The sequence below is a fragment of the Hetaerina americana genome, unplaced genomic scaffold, assembly GCF_022747635.1.
Source record: "Hetaerina americana unplaced genomic scaffold, ioHetAmer1.1.p SCAF_307, whole genome shotgun sequence".
Lineage (NCBI taxonomy): Eukaryota > Metazoa > Arthropoda > Insecta > Odonata > Calopterygidae > Hetaerina > Hetaerina americana.
Genome location: NW_027286883.1, coordinates 145346 through 163780, shown reverse-complemented (window position 1 = coordinate 163780; position 18435 = coordinate 145346). Strand labels below are relative to the sequence as shown.

At 34.9% G+C, this 18435-nt stretch overlaps 2 protein-coding genes across 2 annotated transcripts; both read right to left on the bottom strand.

Annotated features, from left to right (window-relative positions):
* Window positions 1-890: 890 nt before the first annotated feature.
* On the bottom strand, window positions 891-1945 carry LOC139691224 (zinc finger protein 724-like). The gene has a single exon (XM_071588970.1). It carries the CDS (start codon window positions 1923-1925, stop codon window positions 1281-1283), a length of 645 nt encoding a protein of 214 aa, XP_071445071.1. The 5' UTR covers window positions 1926-1945; the 3' UTR covers window positions 891-1280.
* Window positions 1946-1992: 47 nt separating this feature from the next.
* LOC139691228 (uncharacterized) lies at window positions 1993-13699 on the bottom strand. The gene is made up of 6 exons (XM_071588973.1): window positions 13418-13699; window positions 13071-13244; window positions 12072-12248; window positions 9945-10068; window positions 2120-2404; window positions 1993-2030 (listed from the first exon to the last, which is right to left on the bottom strand). Exons 1-6 carry the CDS (start codon window positions 13550-13552, stop codon window positions 1993-1995), a joined length of 933 nt encoding a protein of 310 aa, XP_071445074.1. The 5' UTR covers window positions 13553-13699.
* Between the last annotated feature and the right edge of the window lie 4736 nt (window positions 13700-18435).

Here is an 18435-nt window from a genome sequence, read left to right as displayed (position 1 = left end):
GATAATGTAGAACAATGGCTAATGATTAATACTTAAGGAATGATCAGTTTGTATTCATGAATGGGAAAGACAGTAGTGCAACTTCCCATTGAGAGGAGTTTCAAGGAGCCTTCTCAGCATGGCATATGCAAACTTTTCAACTGTTAAGATGCAGAGAGAGCACTATTTTTTATAGATTTGTAGCAATTGTACCAGGACCAAAATCAATAAATCTATATTTCACAAAGAATATACATTACTTTTGTAAGTTTAGATTCTCACAGAGCTGAGTTGGTTAACAGGATCAACAAAAGGATGGACTGCAGGACAAATGATTAATATGAAGGGAATGATCAGTTTCAGTTAAGGAAGGAAAAGGCAAGACAGTAATTAGATCACAATCAGAGAGGAACATAAAATACAAACAGAAGGTATTTGCCTCTTCCATAGATGTCAAATGGTTGCTTGAAAGAAAGGAACAGGGAAAATTAATTAGTATAATGAATAAAAAATGAATAGTTTGGAGGAATCAGAGGCTAATCCACAACCTGTACCTATCTTATACTATTATAAGTTGCAAGTTTGGGATGAAGAGTTTGAATTGGCAGTGGTAGGAAGAGATGAATGACATGGGATATATCACATCATTACCTGTGCTGCTCAATGTATGATAGGTATAGTTTGGAGCCTTTGAAATGTAAATGTGGAGAATAATGGAGGGGGTAAAGTGGACAAAAAGGAAAACAAACAAGGAAGTGCAGAGAGGGGCGGAGAGTGGGGATTGTTGGTAGAAATCCAAAAGGTGGTAGGAGAAATGAACTTTAATCCATCATATAATTAATTTAATATTTATTCAATAAATGCACATGTATTAGTTAGTTATTGCATGTAATATTTACACAGAACACCCATTAATACATTGATTTCTAGACAAGTTTTTAATGGAATTGACATATTGAGAAAAAAGAATAAATATAATTTTATCATATATGAATTAGGTATGATTTCTTAGAGATACATGACCTAGGGTATCAAATGAATCCTCTGCATCCTAGGGCCCTACATTAATAAAGCACATAGCACTGTTTATTCCAGAAGGAAATGAACGTGCAATGGTGATTATAAAGTCATCAGTCTGCAATTGGTTGATATCTATGGGCACTCTTATATACATTTAGAGTCTGCCTCTTTCCATAAATCTTTTTGAAAAAAACTATGCATTGGTGAGCTTTATCTCTGTAGTTTCCAGGTCCTTCTTTTGGTACCGTTTACACCAGAGTGCAATCTGAATTGACCTTACATTACTGGGATTTCTGCCCAACAGGTTTACAAATGTGATCCTTAAGGCGATGCTTGACAGTGAATGCCATTGAGCATTTCTCACATTTAAAAGGCTTTTTCCCAGAATGGGTCAACATATGACGCACAAGGTTATGCTTCTGGTGAAAACCTTTTGAACATGTCTCGCATTGGTGAGGCCTTTCATCAGTGTGTGTCGACATGTGCCTCTTAAGATTTGGCTTCAGTGAAAATGCCTTTGAACATAACTCACATTTGTAAGGCCTTGCACCAATGTGGGTCAACCTGTGCTCCGTGAGATGCTGTTTCATTTTGAAAGCTTTTGAACACACCTCACATACATATGACTTTTCTCCAGTATGGATTAACATGTGAACTTTCAGGGATTGTTTCAAAGTGAAAGTCTTCAGACATAATTCACATTTATGTGGCCTTTCTCCAGTATGGGTCAACATATGACATTTAAGATGCTCTTTCTCATGAAAACCTCTGGAACATATCTCGCATTTGTAAGGTCGTTCACCCGTGTGTATCAACATATGCCTTTGTAAATGTACCTTTTTCGAAAATGACTTCGAACATGTCTCACACTTGTGAGACCGAGAATCACTGTGTGTCAACTTGTGCTGCATAAGATCTCCTATCATTGAGAAACCTTTTAAACATACCTCACATTTATGCAAGTCATCTCCCACATGAATACAAATGTGATCCCTAAGATGTTCTTTGCAAGTGAACATCTGTTTGCATGTCTGGCATTCAAAGTGATCAGCACCCATATGACTTAACATGTGATGATCAAGGAGCTGTTTCTGATCAAAACCTTTCGAGCATTTCTCACACTTAAACAGCCCCTCTCTAGTGTGTAGTAACAAGTGACTCTTCAATTTGCACTTTTCTGAGAATGCTATCAAACAAATTGCACACTTGTAAGTCATCGCATCTGTTTCAACATCACTTGTGCAATTTAAAGCCTCAGGATCAACATCACATCTGATTTCTTCTGGCTTTACATGATGCAAAAGCAAAGTATGAACTTCAAGGATGTCTTTTTCTGCAAATCCAATGTTGCAAATTTGGCATTTGTGAAAAATATTCCCAACAACATCCTGTCCTTTATCAGTGCCTGAAAGAATTATGCAATGAATAAATGTGTGTATGTGTATATATATATATATAAATATATATAAACACAAAAATACATAAAGACACACACACACACACACACACATATATATATATATATATATATATATATATATATATATATATATATATATATATATATATATATTTCCCATAAATCACCACAGAAAATATTCTGGTCAAGAGGTTGTGGTTGGTCCCTGACTTGGTTCCAGTTAAATCAACATAACAATTGGTCTGATGAGAGAATTGCAACTAATTTTTACGGCCATTGGAGTTTTCTTTCCCCATTTTTATTTACCTAACTTACATGAAAAAGTATCCACACAAACATCCAGTACCCTTAATTTCAGCCCAAACCTTCAACAGCATGCCTTCTGGAAATCACAAAGTAACCGTATCAGTCATATAAATGCCAATCCAACACTTGACAACAGCTGCCTGGCTTCAACTCAAGAACAAAAATGCCTTTCTATAAACCATCTTGTCAAAATTTTTATACACCTCCTTCATGAAAAAGTTTCCAATAAATTCTTCATAAAATCCCTCAGACAAAAAAATTATCTCACCACTGAAATACGTCATGCCTTAAAAACCCTTCAGTCTTATCTTAACATTTTTGTCACCACGGCTCCTTTGTTGTAATTATAAACATCTATGATTAAATTTTCAAAGGCCTTGGTCACCTCAATGATACATCCACATATGCCACTCTTATCAACAATGCAACACCATCTTTCTAAACAGAACTTTGGTCTTTTCTCTTCCACTCTGAACCAGAAGAAGGCCTTATATCCCAAGACATATTCCTACCATCATCTTTAAGCCCCAGAACATCCCAGTTATATCTTCTCCCAAAAATACATAAACATAACATGCCCTGTTGTCTAATAGTTTCCAGTTAATATTCTCACCAAAAGAATCTCCGCATTCCTTGACCACCACCTGCTAACACTTGCATTCTCCTTGCCCTCCTTCATGAAAGACACATACCACTTCCTCAACTGTCTAAATTCTGTCTCTATTCTTTTCACTCTTAACCTACTTATGGCCATCATTGATGACCTCGCTTTATACCTTTATTCCTCATACAGAAGGCTTCATTTCCCTCCAGCATTTTTCAACTGAATTTTTGCTCATGAATTCTATGGTCTCGGGCTCAACTTTGTGGAGGTTCATGTTCGTTTAAATGAATATACTTTGTAACTTCCACACAATTTTTATTCGTACTACCGGTTTCAATGCAACGGCATCATCATCAGGTACAAACATTTTTCGGGCACAGTGTATATATATGCACTCTTCGGAAAGGAATGTTGGGGAAGGATGGGTGGGGTGAATGGCTAATAGGAGGGGGAGGGGTTAGGGGGGGGGGGGTTAAGCCGCGTGGCTGGCAGGTAATGGTCCATTGGCGGGAGGGGGGGAGGGAAGGTGGCATGGGAGAGGTGAAAGAGAAAGGAAGTTTTTGGGGTAGGGTAAATGAGGAGGTTGGAGGAGGGTAAAAGAGGCATGTTACAGGGGTTTTTTTGGCACATGTTATTTCCTGAAGAAGATTTCCAAAATTGGGGAGTGATTTTCAAATAAAATTTCGTTGACTAAATGTCCACTCTTCATGTGTCTTCTTATTTCCAGTTCTTCCCATTTGTCCATTCTTCTTCCCTTTTCCACGACGTGTAGTATTTCCGGGTTGAAGTCGCTGGAGTGGTCCTCCTCCCACAAATGTTTCGCAAAGTGCGATTGTTTTAAATTTCCTGTGTGGTGGCTGCGTTTGTGATCCCCCGCGCGTGTGAGGAAGGATCTGCCAGTCTGTCCAATGTATGTGGCACTGCAGTCATTACACTTCAATTTGTATATACCACTTTTGTTGACCCTATCCACCTTGTCCTTGGTATTATTTAGGAAGGACCCAAGATTATTGATGTTGTAGTAGGCTATCTTAAGTTTGTCCCTTGGGAGGAAATTACCTGTTTTTTGGGAGATGTAGCCGTAGTAGGGGAGTTTATACCAGCAAAGGTTTCCGTCCGTAGCTTCACTCGATTTATAAAGAAGTTTTCTCGTTCTTTCGAGGCGTTTTTTATAAAGAATTTTCATGATTGATGTTTCACTATAGCCAATTTTGGATGCGTTCTCCTTTATAGTTGACAATTCTTTTTTGTAACTATCTTTTGAAAGGGGGATGTTTAGTAATCTTTTTATCATGAAGTGGAAAGTGGATAACTTTTGGCTTATGTGATGAAGTGAGTCGGAGGGGATGATATGATCTGTGGCAGTGGTTTTTCTAAAAATTGAGAAGCTAAAGCCATTCCTCTGTTTTGAGACTGTAATGTCCAAGAATTTGAGTTTCATGTTGGATTCCTTTTCGCATGTGAATTTTAAATTGCGGTTGCGCGAGTTTAAAGTGTTCAAAAAACTGTCTAGTTGTCTATCGGTTCCTGTCCATATGGCAAAGATGTCATCGACATATCTAAACCAACAAAACAAATTCTTGATGCCTATTGATTCACTATTGAAAAACTTTTCCTCGAAATTGTTCATGAATAAATCAGCAAGGAGCGGTGATAAGGGGAATCCCATTACTAAGCCTTCATTTTGTTGATAGAAATCACCATTGAATTGGAAATAGTTTTGATGCACACACACTTTTAGCAGTTTCACAAATTCTTTGATGAACTGTAGATCTGCTCCTTTGTTCTTGAGAACCTTTATTTCCAATTTCCACCTCCTCATTTAGATCACCCCAAAAACTTCCTTTCTCTTTCACCTCCCCCATGCCACCTTCCCTCCCCCCCCCCCGCCAACGGACCATTATCGGCCAGCCACGTGGCTTAACCCCCCCCCTTGCCCCTCCCCCTCCTATTAGCCATATATATATATATATATATATATATATATATAAATAATTATAAATATATAAATATATATATATATATATATATATATATATATATATATAATTATAAATATATATATATATATATATATATATATATATATATATATATATATATATATATATATATATATATATTATATATATAATATATATATATATTTATATATATATATATATATATATATATATATAATATATATTATATATATATATATTTATATATATATATATTTATATATATATATTATATATATAATATATATATATATATATATATATATATATTTATATATATATATGGCTAATGGGAGGGGGAGGGGTTAGGGAGGGGGGTTAAGCTGCGTGGCTGGCAGGTAATGGTCCGTTGGCATATATATATATATATATATATATATATATATATATATATATATATTTATACTAGCTGAATACCCGGCTTTGCACAGGTTAGGGAGAAACAATAATATAAATATACTACATAAATAAAAACAACAAATTATAAAGTACAATAATACACTACTTCATACAAATTTAAGAATCTTTTTTATTTAACACCTGTTTATAAACTACATTTTTTGTTTCATATCCAGGAGAAAGAATATATAAATTTTTAGGCGAACCTACTCTGGAGCAAGCAACATAAAGTTGCCCGTGGCTAAAACATGGCGATCTTAGATCAACACCACAAAACTTTAAAGACTGTCCCTGTGATTTATTAATGGTAATTGAAAAAGCTACCCGGACTGGAAACTGTAATCTTTTAAAGTTGAAGGGAAGATCAGTTGGGATTAGAGGTATCCGTGGAATAAAAATTATTTCACCTTTTCCAGTTAAAATGACTGCCTGGATTATATTTTTCATTAATTTTGTCACACACAATCGTGTCCCATTGCAGAGTTTTGGTTTAAATTTCGCAATAAAATGATTGGAGATCCTACTTTAAGTATAGGGCGATGTTGTGGCAATCCAGCTGGATCAAGTGAATTTAGGAATTCCGTTGGATAATTGACGGCTTCGTCAGCATCCACTACGGTATCAACCGATTTATATTCAATCACGTCTCCTGACAGAATGGCTAGTATCTCCTTGTTAATTTCATTAACATCATCATTCTTAGGAGCAAGAATGGCTCTTTCTCGCAACCATTCTAAATTTTTATAATTTTGATTAACATTGGGATAGACTGCTTGTATCATATCGCGGACAGTTTTCACCGATACACATAAATCTGATGACAATTTTATCATACCAGATGCTTCAATAACTAATCTATCTTCTCCAATCTCCAAAAGTATATTTGCAAAGTTTTGAGCATTCCCATCTCTTAAGAGGATTCGCATGTTTTGTTTAAGGCTAATTTTATGGACATGATTCCATAGAACAGAATGTTTTAAACAGGCATAAATTTCATTGGCTGGAGTCGATTTTGGAATGACAGGCAGAGTTTGACGGAAGTCTCCACACAGGAGTACCAGAGCTCCTCCCATTAAACTGCAGTTTCCTCTAAGATCTTGAAGTGTTGCGTTGAGGGCCTCAAGAGATTTTTTATGAGCCATCGTACACTCATCCCATACTATCAATTTACATTCTATAAGAACTTGTGCCTGGCCGCCTGTTTTATTTATATGACATGTGGGATTTTCTTGTCGAGAAATATTAAGTGGCAACTTAGAGGCCGAGTGGGCTGTTCTTCCTCCTTCCATTAATGTCGCTGCAATACCTGATGATGCAATGGCTAGAGCAATTTCTCCATGAACCCTGATTTCAGCGAGAACTAAATTAATTAAAAATGTTTTTCCCGTGCCACCAGCAGCATCAAGAAAAATGATACCTCCTTCTTGTTTATCTACTTGATCCATTATTGTTTCGTACGCGAATTTCTGATCTTCATTAAGAAGTGGCTTTTTATCCGCGATGTATGCTTCTAAGTCTAAGACATTGTAGCTAGTTTCACGTATATGATCTGGATAAAATACACCCTGTTGATCTTGTACAGGTGCAAAAAGACTGAGTTCCACTAAAGTCTTGTTAACCATGGTGATACACTTTTCCTCCAAAATAATCAAAGTTTTATTAAAAATGTCGGAGTTAAACGTAACATCCAATGTAGGATTTTCACTTCGAACTTTAGCCAGTATATCCTCACTCATTGATTCTTTATATTTTTCCCATAATGTTTTTGGGTTAGATGGATTACAGGAGGTTGTTGTGTTTCTATGACAGCAAAAAAGTAAACAAATTACATACATACAAACAAACACTCTCCTTTATACATATTTATATTATTATTAGGTAATCTACCTGTAAAGGTAGGTTTTGGGATGGACAAAATTACTAATGGAACATTTTGTGACTCCCAGCAAAACAACATAACATCTCACTCTACATCGGGTCCCTCTTCATCTCTGAATACTTTTTTCCTCCCTTTATCCTGTCCAATATCCTTATCTTGTTCCTTCTTTTGCCTTGTTTGCCTAACATTCACCCCTCTATTACAGTCCTCAACATCCTACAGCAGGTCAATAGCCCCTTCATCCACTTTTCCTGCCTCCATAGGATTTATCCAAACAAACCTCTTTCTTTGCTCATCATGCCAGGTATGTTCTCATTTGTTTTCTTCTCCGTCCATTTTATCTTCCCTATTATTCTTCATATCCACATTTTAAAAGCGCCCAGTTTACGTCTATCCTCCTGCTTCAATGACCACGTTTCCACGCCGTACAAAGCCACGCTCCATATCACGGATTTACGCTTCTTTTCATTACATCCTTACTCAATGTCCCTCTCATCAACTCTCACTTCCTTGTGAAAGTCTCTTTGATTGACATCTTATTCTTTATGGTTGCTCGGTGGCATATATACCTGAATAATTACCAAGTTTGCCAGTTCTGCTTTTATCTCTATTAGTAATAACCTATCTGTTTCATGCCCTATGTTGACTACGCTTCTTCTTACCTCTTTATTTGATACTATTGCATTCACTTGTTAGCCCTCATCCCTGCAACTATATATTATTCTATACTGATCTATATATTCTATACTTATCCATGATCCTAGATTTCTTAGTCATTTTCCCTTTAATGGTTCCAATCATGTCTTTTGTATTTGTCATCAACCCTTTCCCTGTGAAAGCCTCATTGCCTATTGCAATTCTTTTCCTTACCGCCCTACTACTTTCACCGAGTTGGTCCAAAACACTACCGAGATACATACTGTTTTATCTGCTCTAGTTTTGCCTTCCTATTTTAATGTTTAGCCTAGCCTTTTTCCTTCTAGAAAATTGCATAATCTTTGTTTTATTAATATTGATTTTCATCTCATACCTGTTGCATTGAATTTCCATATAGATTAACAATGCCTGCAATCCCTGGCTGGCTGACAAACTAAAGCTTGGTCAGCGGCTAATTAAGTTGAGTAAGGATATTATGAAAAGATTCATAAAAACTTTGATAAGGAGCGTAGCTATGTACAGCACAGAAACGTGGTCATTGAAGCAGGATAGATGTGGACTGAAGGCTTTTTAAATGTGGATGTGGAGAAGAATACAGAAGATGAAGTGGAAAGAGAAGTAAACAAATGAGGAAATACTTGGTGGTGGGCGAAGATAGAGGTTTTTTGGGAGAAATCATATGGAGGCAGAAGTAGATGAAAGGGATATCGACCAGCAGTGGGATTTTTAAGACTGTAATGGAGGGGGGAATAATAGGCAAAAGAGGAAAGGGAAGGAAGAGGATAGAGATGTTGGATGAGATGAAGGGAGGAAGAAAGTACTCTGAGATCAAGAGGAACCTGATGCACAGGAATATGTTTTGTTTTGCTGGGGGTTACAAATTAATGAATTAGTAATTTTATATATCCAAAAACTTACCTTAACGGGTAGATAACCTAATAATAATAATAATATATATATATACACAGCAGAATATTTATAACAAAAATTAGCTTGAACAAAATATATATATGTAACACATTGAAGATATATTAATATACATATATATATATACACACACACAGAGATATATATATATATATATATATAAACCATAAATATATTTATCAACTCAAAGGTTGGTTTAGTAGGTGAGGTAGAGATCACCTAGTACTAAGCCCTATACGGCATGTGAAATTCACACATCTGGGTAATAAGGGGGGCCAGTTCCTTTCCCTGTGCAGGTTATGGTTTCCCAAGAAGACCTGGTACCCAAAAAATCACTTTAGCTTGGGTGGAGCTGCAGGTACCCAGAGAGCCTTGCCCAGGAATCAAACCCAAGACCCTATGGTCAGTAGTCTAAGACTTTACCTCATGGACTGTCACAGCCCATATATATATATATATATATAAATATAAATATATATATATATATATATATATATATATATATATACATATATATATATATATATATATATATATATATATATATATATATATATGCATATACATGCATGTATAAAACAACAGCAAAATAAAAAAACATTAATTAATTTAATTTATCTTAAATAGGGCAGCATTAACTAACTCATTGCCTCAGATTTCAGTGGTGCTAAGAACTTTAAAAACCAACAGTTTCAAATCATCATGAATGAGCCAAAATAAAAATGCAGTAGACTTCTGAGCCCTCCCTACCTTGTAACTGCAATGCATCTCCTTCCAGGCCGCCTTCCTCCTGAGGATCATTTACTTCCCACTCCTTCTTAATAACCTTTTCTTCATCAGTTGATAAGCCTAATTTGTAATGTTGTGAATGGTCCTGAAAAATCACAAACATTACAGATATAGAAAATACAGATGCCATAAAGTCCACTAATGTCCTTCTAATTATCAAAAATGGAATTTAATATTGTGTAAAGATGTATGATTGTAATTTAAATCTGAAATATTTTCAGCATATACTCAATGAAAACAAATTATGTTTCAACATGCATCTTCAAAATACTTTTCTATTATGAATATGAATTTTTTTACATCAACTAATATTAAGATAGCCCATATTTTGAACTCATTTTTATTGGGGCTAAGTCATAACAGAGTTCAAGAATGAAAAGTAAATAAAATAATGTATTTTCAAGCAAATAACATGGTCACTAAAAATATTTACATTTTCCAATTAACCTAAAAAAATCAGACAAATAGGATCTTCAGTCCATTTGGGTCACTTGAGGTTAGGTTGAATGAAAGGAAAATAATCCACAAAGTGAGAAAGGCAAGGTGAGGAGAAGGGGAGTGATTCTTGAGAGAAATTCAAAGGAGGTGGGAGAGAATAAAAATTGAGGGAAAGATCATATTGATTCACATTGGGATGTTTATTTAAGGCTGTGATCTGCCTAATTAAAACACAAAATAGTTCAATCTGGCCATTATGATGTGGACTATAGCCAAAACCCCCTAGTTCCCTGAGACCCAATGAGCCATCTAAGCTTGGCAGATGTCAACCTGTGAGTATGATGCCAGTTATGTTAGTTGTTGTTATTGTTGTTTTAACAGTTTGTTGAAAATAGAAAATAACGAAATCACCAAGCAATGCATCAACATCAAGTTTTTAGTGAATGGCGGTAAAAGTTAATGAAAATTTACTAAAATTTGACATCTTTTAAAAGTGATTATGCACTGAAAGCGCATGTATTTTCAAGTGAATCAAGTATTTTAAAGATTGCTGACTAGACACCACGAATAATGCAAGGCCAAGACGACCTTCAACTACCTTTGTTGATAACAACATTGATCATGTGCCTTCCATAGTCCTACTCAAATGATGAAAAAGTATCTGAATAATAGCTGATGATGTGAATTCAGGAAAATGAACAGTGCACACTCTTTTAACCAAACAATTGGATTTTACTAAAATGCATGCAAGACCTGGATATATTCGGCATTGACTGTTTGCCAGTCTCTGACAAAAATTTTAGTCACCATCCCTGATTATACTTTTTATTCACCAGACCTTGCTCCATGCAACTTTTCCACACACTCAAAATATAAAAATTTGATTAATGAGCATTCTTACAAAGAAATGGACAGAGGAAAGTAAGAAACAACAAGTCAACTACAAAGCCAAACTGCCAAAGACTTAAGGCAGAGGAAAATAAGATGGAATATAATTATATAGTAACAAATAGAGGGTATTTAAATGGGACATGCACCTATGCAAACTAATTTAGCAAAATAAAGTTCTTTTTGTCCTCAGGTTGCATATTTATTACACAGGATAGAACATATGATGTGTCAAAAGTCAAGGAAAAATGGGCAGAAATCAGATGGATAGGGATGTTGGGCAGGATAAAAAGAAGGAAGTACATAGTCCCTTATGAAAGTAATGCACAATATTATACATTGAAGCCACTTTCCCTGGCAGTACCATATAGCAAGGCGGGCAATGTGGTAAGGGGTGTTCTACTTCCAACACAGGAATTGGCATGTTTGTTCAAAACAGCCAGAGCAGTAAGATATGCCTTCATGTGAAGCTTGATTTTTGACATTGTAGCATGGAGCATGACACTTTCAAGCTTCACTATGACAATGACTTCAGCCACAGATCCTTCAACATAACAAACTTCCTGGTCCCCAGCACCATTGAAAAAGAATTATGAGACCGTGAAAAATTTCCAAGGCAAGGCAGAGATGTCTATGAAAGTGTATTGATGCAAGGGGAGAATATTTTGAAGTAATTTATGCATTTGTACAAGTAAAAAGATCAATAAATATATTCTTCCCCAAGAATGCCAACTACTTTTTCATGGATATATTCACAATTACCAAATTCCCAGCTTCTACATTGTCTGACCAATGACTGCAACCTTCCTGCATTGACGCGACCATTGGGGGATCTAGGAGAGAAGTACAGTATTCACTGGCATCATCAATTTCTTCTTTGATGATGATGGTATCATCTTGAGCATCCAAAACCTTCTTGTCAATAGCATCACTGACAATCTGTTTGCAAAAAAAACCTTTTTTTTAATTTCACTGGGAAACTAATGCAATATATATCATTTACACTAATATAATTTCATCTAAATTAAAACTAACAGCATAAGGGCAACTAAACCCTTCTGTCAAGACTAAGATAAAATTCCAGCAAAAGAACTTTTAGGGAATCATTTTTTTTGCAAAACAAATGACATTGGAATCTTAAGGTACCTGAATTACTCATATCAACTGTTCATAAAAGGGATTACATATTACTATATGGTGGTCTAAAATTTAATTGTAAGTTTTGTAAAGACAGAAGTAGAACGATGTATTTTATTTTTCTTACCCCCTATAAAACAGCGGCTATTGTTAATAGTTAAATGATAAACCGAGTTAAATAAAATTTAGATGAAAATAACTACTATGATTACACTTAGTGTTTTAATAATTTATTTTATACACAGTTTCGAAATAGGATTGGAAAATCGTTGGCTAAATTAAGTCACTCAAAAAGCCGATTACTAGATCAACGTCTAAGTCATTTATATCGTTCATTTTTAAAAATCAAGGAAACTAGATTTTCAAAACTTTTTAAAACAAAGAAAATTATCTCTCGGGATAACTTATACGAGGTATTGAATTAGAATTGCAATTTTTCCTTTTTCCCTTCGGGAAGAGGGAGCCTTTTTGTTAAATTTAACAATGACTGCGATTGATCTCAATGATCATAGTGACAAGAAAATGGTTTTTCTATACTTATCACTTAATATGGACCAAAATATCAATTTTTGACTCAACATGGCTTCGATACTGACATGGTTACATTTAATGGATATAACTGACCTTCTCGCGATTGGTTATGCAGTCTTTTCTTGCTGTTGGATTGCACCCCTCTTGTATGCGATTATAGAATTCAGACAAACACTCGGCACATCGACGCTTAAAAAGCCGAAATTCCGTTAGCTTCTCCATGCAGGTAGAACACACCAACCAGGGATAGTTTGCATCCTCCACAACCTAATAAAATATTTCATTAACTGATATTCACCAAATAATGCACAAAACTTCTTTTACTCAAATACCGCTACACTTTTTGATACGTTTCGAGAACACCAGCTACTATATCATTTCACAGAAGATTTCTTACGACCTTAATTTGAACAAAAAGTCAGGCGAACAACTAAACTTACTTTAACATCTATTAAATCCTCTATAGTCTTTTCCAGCATGAATTGTAATTTACTATTCTCGCCGAAAACATTCATCAACAGACCATGACTGTTTAAACACAATCTGCAAACTTTAAATTCAGCCTTATCGCACATCCTGATCGTTTTATTGTACTCAGAATGATTCACTGGACAACCTTAATTTAAATGTATGATAAAATCTTCCACAATTTACTTGATTTAGCATTGAAAATTATTAAAATCACACTACAACACAATATAAACAACTTTCCTGATAGGCAATTGCATTTCGACCTTCATTTGTTAATTGAATGACTTGAATGTCAACGGTACGAAAAGAAGGTATCTTAATCCGGGTCACACATATAAACACATTTTATGAACAATTGGACGTATAACGTAACTTAGAGGGTGAAAATAATATTAAAAGCTAAATTTAATTTGTTAATTAGCTTAGTGAGTACCACAAGTATGGTTTAATATTAATATTCGAAAAGAAAAGATTCAGTTCATCAATGTCCCGTTCATTCGAGTTCGGGTTATAAGAGTCTTAAATGCGTTTTTTATTTTGTACACATTGAATGTTATCTTGGAATATATGCATGAAATAGCTGTTTTCGCTCTGGAGTAATATAAAAACTTTCTTAGTAGTACTGCGCCTTGATTCTTTCATTCCTGCCTAACGATATCTATAATGAAAGGCCCTGAAGCGAGTATGAGAGGGTACACGTTCAAGTAATTAACCGAGCGTTGACTCGGTCCCGCTTCACCTAATATTTGAAACGCAATGAAGCATGCCTATTCAGATACATTTTAATAGTTTCAACTGGTCATTTATCATTTAATTATTCACATTTAAGATTTTTAACCTTGTTTGACGAGGAATATACAGACTATGGTGAGTTTTGCATCTTAACGGGGCCTTTATTACGATGACAAGATTATCATGGGAAAACTGATTTTACGGTCTGTTTTCATTTGAAAAAGAAATGAATAGCAATGTTTAGAGATTCCAAAGGCATTTAAATGAAGTAAGGAATCGAGGAGATTCAAAAAGGTCATGCAGAGAGCATTGTTTCGAGTATTGTTACGGTATTAATTAGCACCATAAATACAGTACATTTATAACAGATATAAAAACAAGTATTTGAGCAGTGAAACTATAATATAACCAGTGTTATAATTAATACACGCCTGAGCTTTGATATCAGTTTACGTATGAAATGAAATCAGTTTATGCTTCTGGCAGCAAAAAAACATTGAGAAGAAGAGTTTCGTGAAGGCCACACAGTCTTTCAAGCTAAATATTTATAAAACAAACGTTTATGATTTCCGCTTATAAATATTTTATGAAAAAACTGTTTCTTCCAATTTTGTGTGATTGAAATCACTGGCATTAATGCAATGCTCCTAGATTTGTCTTCCTTTGGATGTGGTATGTATTTGTTAGTGAAAGACACACATATGCGTTATTTGCAAAAGATATGACACGAAACCACTTCTTAAAAATCACACCACTGTGTTTCGTTCCCTGTCAAAGCAACGATTATCTCCGGGATGTTTTTTTTGCATTGGCAAATATTTGAGTTTTTTTAGGGAATAGCAAAAAAATCACATGAATTTCAATGACTAACAAATTGACACTAATCACAAATATCTGCATGGACATGTTTCGAATTTGTAATGCAGCGAGATTATGTAAACGCTCGAAGGATTATTTAAACATGTCATTCAGGGCCACCAAAAAGGATATCGTCATGTAGGAAGTACTGTAAATTACGACACAGTAGAACTTAGGTATATTTATAATTTTATCTGGAACAGCGATAGCTACTACTATGAAAACATAAATGCTTTTAACAGATTTAAGGGTTATCTTTCTTTTTCTTATGGCAACGCAGTTCGTTAAAAGAGATATGACTATGTGAAAGGGGCCTAAGATGGTGCATCAATTACATTAGTTTGTATGTTCATAGCCAATTAACGATAAATAAGTTTACCTGTGAATAATAAAATGATTAATGTTAACTGTAAGCCATTGAAATGTGTTTGATTCAACTTTTAAAAACAGCGGGACCGCGTCAACGTTCCTAGAATCTTGATGACGCTTATTCAGAAAGGAACCAAATAGGAACACGGCACAGTAGAAAATGTAATATCTTGATATGACTCTAGAGGTCCAACGTATATTAACTACTGCTTGCATAAATGCATGGTTATTCATTCTTTTGGCTTCACAAAGAAGGTCTTTGTAAATCTTTAGGCCCGGGTCTTTCGGGTGAATAAATGGTTCATATACGAACTAATTATTTTTTTCGATTTAAACTTAAAATCAAAATCCGCCTGTCCAACTTTATCACCTAATTGACACGTATAAAAAGGTTAATTTTTATTTTCCATTACCTAATGATAGATAACATCTAATCAGCCCGAAATATGTGTGACCCGGATGTATATTACTCTTTCCATTATGGTCGATACCATTGCATTCCTTCTCAAATGAATGAACAGATGAAGAACGAAATGCAAGTGCCCAGCTGTAAATGATTTTCTTTCTTGTTTCGCCTGTTTTGATGACTTTTAATACTATTTCACGTAAATTGTGACATATGGCATTATTATTGTTGCGTTGCGATGTCCAGTTAAGCGTTAGGAGTACTTTAAAACCTTCAGAATATGCGATAAAGCCGAATTCGAAGTCTATAGATTGTATTTATTCGTGGACTGTTGATGTTTTCGGCGAGAATATAAAACTACAAATCATGTTGGCAAAGTCAGTAGAGAATGTAATAGATGTTAAAGTACGTTTGATATCCTGTAGGCCTGCTTTTTTAATTTTTTTGCAATCTTAAATGAATTAATTGTTGGTTTTACGTTACACGGTTATATCTTACGTGATTTAAAAAAGCACGGAAATCTTTGGGCCCAAAGATTTACGTTGATTTTGTTGTTAATACATGTTAACGGGATATTCTATGTGGTCGTGGAGGATAAAAATCATCCCTGGCTGGTGTGTTCTAACTGCATGGAGAAACTGACTGAATTCCGCCTTTTAAAGGTTCGATGTGCTAAGTGTTTGTCTTTTTTCTATTATCGCATCTAAAGTGGGTGCAATCATTCAAAGAAAGACTGGAATACCAATCGAAAGAAGGCAGTTGTATCCACATAAATAAGCGATATTAGTAACGAAGAAATTTAGCCAAAAACTATTATTTCGTTGTATCCTCTTTGATGAAGATGCAGGAAAACCATTTTGGTTTCAGTTAACCCGTTGTGATGAAACATTATTTTAAAGTGTAGCGAATGTGGCATTTCTTGTGGATGGAAACTATGGATTAATTGATGAGGTAAAATGTAATTTCTCGGATAAGTCATTACGGGAGGGTGTTTTTAAGATGTTTTCGTTTATGGAGTTTCTTTTACTTCCCAAAAATTACGAACAAAATCACGATAACATTCATCAAATAATTTTTTTGGCGAACAATTAACCCGGCGAATTTCTATTCTTATTCTTTATGTGGGTGTTAACGTTTCATTTATTAATTCTGCCAAAACAGCGCCTTGTATAATACGTTGAACATTAAAACTCATGCTGCTTTCCTGTATAGTGCCCCAATTTCACCCTTTCTCGCTAGACTTTCCATATCCTCCTAGTAGGTCTTCTCAATATTATTTTTATATTAGTGGCATTTAGCTTAATTTATTATTTAAACTTCTGTTTTCTTCTATGTAAATTCATTTACATTCTTCCATTTCCTTGTCTCATCAATCTTTCTAATCATCTAATCAATAAAACCATGGTTCCTTGGTTTTTATGCTATTAAAAGTTATGATATTTTTGTTTGCGAGTTTTGTAGATCCTTATTTAAAGTGTACCAATTTTTCCTCAAAGATACCCAGCTCCTTTCCCTCTGTCGTGATTTTCTCTACAATATGCTGATTAATACTCCTTCCTTGTTAATTCAGTTCATGATATTACATTCCATTTCGTAATGCACATCTTTTTGAATTAGATGCTATAATTTCTAACGACAAATTGTGATCAGATTCCTCATTCACTCCAAGGAAATTTTTCAAATGAAAAATGTTGTTCCTAAACCTGTGCCTCAAACTAATTTTAATCTCATTGATACCTTTCTTTGTCACCTGCAATCATTTTTCATGTAAACCTGCAACTTTAGTGATGCCTCATCCAAGCGATGGCAATGAATTACTTCTGTCTCTCCCCAGCAGAACTGTATTGCCATCAACCTTTAATCATTCCTCTTACCAAAACTGTAATCACCCACCTAATCATTTTTAATGTATTGGCCTTTTATCCAATTCTGATCTCTTATCACTAATTTCTGAACATTTCCCTGCCGGAACATATGTTCTATGATGTTCTCTAACTATTGGTATATTGTTTTGATCGTTTCTTCCATATGATATTTTAGTGGTATGTATACCTGAAGAATGTTTAAGTCTGTCCATTCTCTGTACCTCTATCAATGTGCATAATGAAGGTGTACATTTCTACATGTATTGCTTTTTATGTATGCATGCAATTATAAATTTTATGCCTCATAAAATACATGTACGAGGGTCATCCGGAAAGTAGTACCCGTTCGTGAAATAAAGAGACAGAAGTAAATATTAACAAACATAAAAAATTTTATTTGAAAGAGGATACTTTAAACTACTTCTCAACATAATCTCCAAGCAAATTAAGGCATTTGTCATAACGTGTGAAAAGTTTCTGTATTCCTGCTGCATAGTCCTTCGCCGCCAGCTCATTGAGATACAGGGTCACTCCGCTTGGTTTTGTGCTCATCTGTAAGCTTGCGAGGGACCCATCTTGCACAAATTTTTGCATAATGCAGATGGTGTTTAACAATTTCATGAACAATTGTTCGAGAAACATTGGGAAAATGCTCACAGATGTCATCAATTGTGACGCGCCGATCGTTCCTCACGAATTCGTCAACTGAGCTCACCAGTTGGTCTGTAATGACAGATGGTCTCCCCGAACGCTCATC

Coding starts and splice junctions, on each gene's coding strand:
- LOC139691224 (XM_071588970.1), bottom strand. CDS start 1,925: ATGATAGGAGATCTTATGCAGCACAAGTTGACACACAGTGATTCTCGG.
- LOC139691228 (XM_071588973.1), bottom strand. CDS start 13,552: ATGTGCGATAAGGCTGAATTTAAAGTTTGCAGATTGTGTTTAAACAGT. Junction 13,245..13,417: donor AGGATTTAATAGATGTTAAA/GTAAGTTTAGTT, acceptor ATATTTTATTAG/GTTGTGGAGGATGCAAACTA. Junction 10,069..12,071: donor ATGTAGAAGCTGGGAATTTG/GTAATTGTGAAT, acceptor GTGATTTTTCAG/GACCATTCACAACATTACAA.